The sequence below is a fragment of the Channa argus genome, chromosome 18, assembly GCF_033026475.1.
Source record: "Channa argus isolate prfri chromosome 18, Channa argus male v1.0, whole genome shotgun sequence".
Lineage (NCBI taxonomy): Eukaryota > Metazoa > Chordata > Actinopteri > Anabantiformes > Channidae > Channa > Channa argus.
Window position 1 is genome coordinate 9,286,038 of NC_090214.1, and position 6,000 is coordinate 9,292,037.

Consider the following 6,000-nt stretch of genomic DNA (forward strand, 5'->3'; position numbering starts at 1 on the left):
ATAGTTATTTTTAGAATTTCTGGTTCTGTCATTCAAGGTCATATTTTGTCTAACCCCATTCTTTTTATATTTTTTGGCAATTTTTATTTGGCTTAAAGTCTGGCCAGTTTAGTATTGTATTACCACAGAAACGCATTAACATTTCTGTCCGGTTTTGGTGTAGACCAAGAATGAGCGTTTCTGTCAAACATCGGAACTGTTTTTAAATGAGATATCAACCAAATGATTTTAGGCTAAATGAAAATAGAAATGAAAATAAGTCACATGGTTATGTGATTGCGAATGCACAAATCGGGAACATGTCTTGACTGATATTAGTATTTAAAGCAATGCACCCAAACATGAAAGAGGATAAACCTGAGAAGTGTGGAAACTTGACAACATCAGGGCATTAAATGCAGTCAAGCTTCATTTTTTCCAGTCAAGCTTCATTGCTTTTTCTGTCACGGTTTGTTGTTTGAACTTCCACAGCCAGCAGTAGCCAGTTGTAAGCTAGCATCCATAGTGAAGAGTCACAGAGAAGATTATTTGGGCAAAGCAGGTATAATTAATACGTAAGTGTTAAAAAGTAAACAGCACTTATCAATCTTTTGATCATTTGGATTTTAGTTTTACAATAAATTTTAACTATTTCTTTGTTTCAGGAATGAAATCTAGTCCCTCCTGGATTTTCTGGACGTTATTATGATTGTTGTGGCCTATAATGCCTGATTTCACAACAACTTTTCTCAAAGAAATTGTGTTGCATGTTGCAATGTTTTTTATGATGTTTGAAAGTGTGAAATTGCACAAAATTCACTGGGGATCATTAAATTCCTAGACGGACTGGAAATTGTATAAATATTCAGTCTGGCCAACCTTCTATCTATTGGAATCCAAGTTATGTTAACATTAAAATTAATACTTGGTTGCTCAAGATATTAGTTACTTAGGCTAAGGATTTTTATGTTTAACAGTTTAATTTAGTTTTGTTTCTTTCTAGAAATGTCTGTATTTTTTCTGAGTTTCCTGTTCTCTTGTTGATGATGTGTTGTTTAGGATCAGTTACAGTCATCCTGAGGTTTCTTACATAACAAAAGCTAAAGCTGTCTGAATGGTCCTACCAGAATCAGACCATTCAGCCATTACTCCTGGGATTGTCTGCACCCCATCTAAGCAGGAGCACTGTTGCACAATTGCCCCCCCCCCCCTCCTGTCTACCTCCTTTGCACCTCCCAAAGTGCTTCTACTGGAAAGCAAGTGGGCAAGGTCACCATGAAAACTCTGGGGTTACAGTTGCTCCTCACATTACCATGGTGATGCCAAAACAGTGTTTGACAGCCAAGCCAAACACTAAAATTGATAGTCAGCTAACACTAAGTTAACTTCAAACTCCATTTCCTCTTCTTCACATAAAAATGTCTCTCTGTGTCCACACCATGCCACCACACCATACCCTCACCCATGACCTCCATTGAAAGCTTGTGAGACATTACGAAACCATGGAAACAAAGTGAACCTTACGTACTAACAAAACTGCAAGGGAGGAAGTATACACAATACTTTTGAAAAAGTATAAACAAAAACTTTTATGCATATGAGTCTGAAAAGGAAGTTGGTCCAGAGCTCAAGATAGAAACACAGTATCTAAAGTTATAACCTAATGTTTTGGTTTGTCCACCCCCACTGCCTGGAAGCACTCCTTTCAAGCCATAAATAATATATAATAATAATAAATAATTGTGGAATATGTTTGGTCTATAGGAAGATTCTGCTACTCTCTGACTGGTGAAGGGGGGTGGGAGGCATGGGTTGGCCACTGGAAATTAATAAGGGGACTGGGGTGGTTGGATGGTGTGTTTATGTATGTGTGTTTGTGTGGGTAGTTGTGTGGGGGTGATTGGTGGGGGGGCTTTTGGATGAGCGAGCAAGGATTATTTACTGCCTGAAGTTGGCAGGGTTGAGCCTCATTGGGGTAATTTACAAGCAGGCTCTATTGGTGGTGCCTTTTAAAAGGTAACGGAATGGCCAAGTGAAACGTAAGTGCAGGCAGCTCTCCTCCAGGAGCCGAGAATCCCAGGAGCCCCCACATGTCCACCAACAGGGTTACAACCGAACACAAGCTCCTTTCAAATAATTGTGTAGTTTTCTGGGCGTGCTGTGATACATGGTTACAGCTTTTTACCTTTACTCTAAACACAACTATTATCTTGTACCGGAGTGAATTTTGTATTTCCACATCAGTCTCAGTGACTTAATTTCTTTCTTTTTTTCTGAGCCTGGCTTTTGTGGTAACGTAGGATTCAACTGCTTACACCAAACTCTTGGACTTAGTTGCAGCAGTTGCCAACAAAAAAGTTGCAGACATAATAGTATACGTGTCTTTTTCCCCTTTTTAGTACTGGCTTTCTCATCTTGAATGACATTGTGTTGTACCTAGTTCACGTGCTTGCTTCCCCCATTGATTATGTGTTTGGTATTCTGTTGTTTCAGACGTAAGAATTTAAGGGAAATGAGAAATTGCCCCCTCTTTTAGTGAATAAGTGAAAAGGATGTCTGTATTCCTTGGTTAACTAAAGACAGATGTTGATGCTCAACAGACACTGCTTTTCAAAACAAAAGGAATTTTGCCCTTGTCCGTGTGTGTTTTCCTCATTTTTGTATTTATATGGGCTTAGCAGCCTCAAATGCTTTTACTTTTGGTGTCTTTTTTGTTTAATGTAATGGAAGTAAGTGTGCTAAAATGAGCTGACCTTACATATGGCTTCTTCATGTCATAAACAGCAGCTCTGGGCTGAGAGTGGGAAATCTTAGTTTCACTCCCTCTTATGTACAAAATCAGAACCTGAGAATTCAAAATGTCAACGATTGTGGTGCTTTTGACCTACAATGGTGCAAATAAACTCCACAAATCCCCTGGAGGTGCAAATGAAGATACAATGCCATGTTTGTCTTCTTTCTTCTCTTGTTTTCAACTTCTTTTCCAGAGGCAGATTTGAGCTTCTGCTGCGTTTAGTATAACAATCAATTGGTGCAGTAAAGTTGACATTTTTTTCCATTATTCAAAACATGCCTTATCGATTGCTCTTTTGCAGCAGCACACGCATGCCTCTTTTTGTCTTATGAAATGCCTTTACAATTTTGTGATTTTCATGATTAATATAAATCAGCTTGAGGTTTATACTGTGTGCTGCATCAAGCAAGGCAGGTTTTACTTCCTGGATTCATAAGTGATTTAAATGAATAATATATTTCACAACTGCTTTTAAGTTCTTACATTTTTGAATAAAACACATTCGGTTTGAGGAAGAAAGAGCTTTTATTCGTGTCTTAATGTTGACTTCACCATGGACGTATAATGATAGTAGGATTTGTTATTGGCAGCTATTGTGACAGTGTCGATCTTTGATATTTCTTGTTTTTCCTTTGAATAGAAAAGCCAACCTGATACTTCGAAGGGTAGAGAAGATTAGCCATTACTGCCGGTCCCTTCTGCACAGCACCCACATCCAGAGCCGCACCGACACCATGGCGTACGTCTACTGCCGGAATGAAGAGGGTCGACCTCCCAGTAACACTTGGCATGGCTCTTTACATGAAAGCCGCACCACCTGCATGGAAAAGCTCATTTCTGTGCAGCGCAACACATACAGCAACACCAAACTCCGATGAGACAGGAGTTTGAAGACAAGTGTTGCGTCTTTTTAATTTCCTGCAAAGTAACATCATTTATTGATGTACCTCGTCACTCCACTCTGCAGCAGGTGTCTCTCAAGTGACTGGTGTATTTTGAAAACCAGGAGAGCCTAAAAAACCTCAGAATTCACTGGACATCGTGTTAAAGCTACCGAAAAACATATTTTTGTGTGGCCTACTTTTATTATAAGAAAAAATGAGAGAAAAAAAAAAACATGGAACATAAAGATAGAACTGCAAAATGCCAGTGAAGGCACATATCAATGACAAACTGCAGTGTGAACATGTAAAATATCATTCAGCCAAGAGGAAAAATTGGTTGACTTAAATACTTTGAATGTAATATTGTAGTTCCTTTTCAGTGCTTTGAAGCTTTCGTGGGACACTTATAGAGAGAGAAAAAAACATCAAAAGCATAACTGATTTGCCTTTACTATCTTCATTTGAAAGGAGACAATGCGTTAAAGCCATCTGAAAATCACTTACTTGTTTTTAAGTTCTACTATTAATTCAAACATTCAAGCTTTGCTTCATGAATTTAAAAGAAGTAAGTGAGAAAATATGTAGTTAGTATTGTATTACATTTGGTAGAATCACTTGAAGTAGCAAGGCTTTGTTTGGTGACAGGTTTAAAAAAAAAGGCTACTACCAGCCTGTTAAAATTATGCAAAGACAGAGCGGATGCCATTTAAACATCATACTCATTCATAGGCTTTTCATAAATCGCTGATCTCAGTGCTAAATCTAAGAAGCCTTTTGTCACTTCCCCTTTTTTAGTTTTACAGCACCCAAAACAAATACTATTGAAAATATGTTCTAATAACTTAAGGACATATTTCTCAGAGTATAAATTGATCTGTAAGCAGGATAAAGCTTTTGCCACACCAAAGTTTTTTACTATTTAAAATGAAGGAGTCTGGCAAAACTTAAAAACATGACAAAACTTACAGAAAAGAATTATTTGGATGCTGTAGCTAGATTTGGCAATTAATCCAAGCTCATGTAATATGCTTCTAATTTCATAAGTTACAGTTGAAATGAAGCTTTTGTCATGACGGCAGAAGTCATCGACTGACAGGTTCTTTGACGTAAAAACAGATCTGCTTTAATATGCAAAGGACAGAACCAATGTTAGATGTGATAGCATAGATCCCATATCTACAGTAGATGTGGTCACATGGAAGAATCAAGTTCAGAGGTGAATACGATTCTGGGAGTAGAATCAGATAATTGCTATAGATGTGCATAGAAAATATGGCATGTAAGATGGGCTAATATTTAATTATAAGGAACGTTTTTCAAGTGGCCAAACAATTTATGTTGGAACCAGCTGTAAACATCTGAGGTACTGTAACACTGATTGTTGGGATCATCGGTGGTCCTTTGAAATCCTCTTATTTTTCAGTCCAGTGTCATACGTTCAAAGCCATGGATATTGTTTTGATGAAGATAAACAATGCCTTTTTTTAATACTTTCATCTCAAGTTATACGAATTGTAATAATAAATTATTATATTGTAAATTTTAAATTGTAAAAGAAGACATCTGTAATATTATGTCGCTTTGATTGTCTTTTTCTGAAGAATGTGAAATATTAAACATGTATATAAAATGAGAAGACTTTTCTTTCATCATTAAAATATAATCATTACGTCACATTATTTCGTTTAAAAAAATCATTCTTACCCGAAGCTTTTTTTAAACCTCACAAAATATTTTAACAAACATAATGAAACCCCAAACTGCACATGCAGATGGTTTCCTCGTGTATTTACTGATCTTCTGTGAAGTTTGCCCCAATTTCCATGAATATTATTGGTTGTTTTCCACCTGGTAGTTATTTTCCTGGTGTGCATCAAAATGATTAAATTTACCTTTAAAAATACTTTACTTTAGTACCACATACCTTTCACTTTGCATCAATACTTCTTCCGAATGCAGCCCATTAAAGGCAAAAAAGAAAAGTCCATCTGTATCAAAAAGTGACTCGATTATCTTTTTTTAACCAACTTTTTAACCAAATAATAACTGACTGAATCATTGCAACAGCAGGTTAGTTAATAGTCAATTTGATATTCTGGTACTCAGTTTTCCTACACTTCCTTATTTACTCTTGAGTGCTCTCTGTGTGGTGTGTTTACGTGATATCACAAGATGGGTTGTTGTTGCCTCAACTTGAAAGTGTTAACATATGTTGTAACACACACATCCAAAACCAGTTGTATTCCTGACTTCAAAATCAATGAACTGCAACAGAAATTATTGGCTTTTACAACAAGGGTAACTGTAATTTAATACTAAAATATCACTGTTCTGTGTTAAGAC

General features: G+C 36.7%; 1 protein-coding gene across 2 annotated transcripts in view; it reads left to right on the plus strand.

The window, feature by feature from the left end:
• The window catches only part of LOC137103714 (astrotactin-2-like), a 232,417-nt gene extending 227,164 nt beyond the window's left edge, over positions 1-5,253 (plus strand). The window contains exon 22 of one of the 2 annotated variants that reach the window (XM_067484310.1): positions 3,414-5,253. In XM_067484310.1, the coding sequence (XP_067340411.1) occupies positions 3,414-3,651 (238 nt within the window). In that variant the 3' untranslated portion in view covers positions 3,652-5,253. The remainder of the gene's footprint in view (positions 1-3,413) is intronic. The other variant, XM_067484309.1, reaches the window with a different exon arrangement.
• The last annotated feature ends 747 nt before the right edge of the window (positions 5,254-6,000 follow it).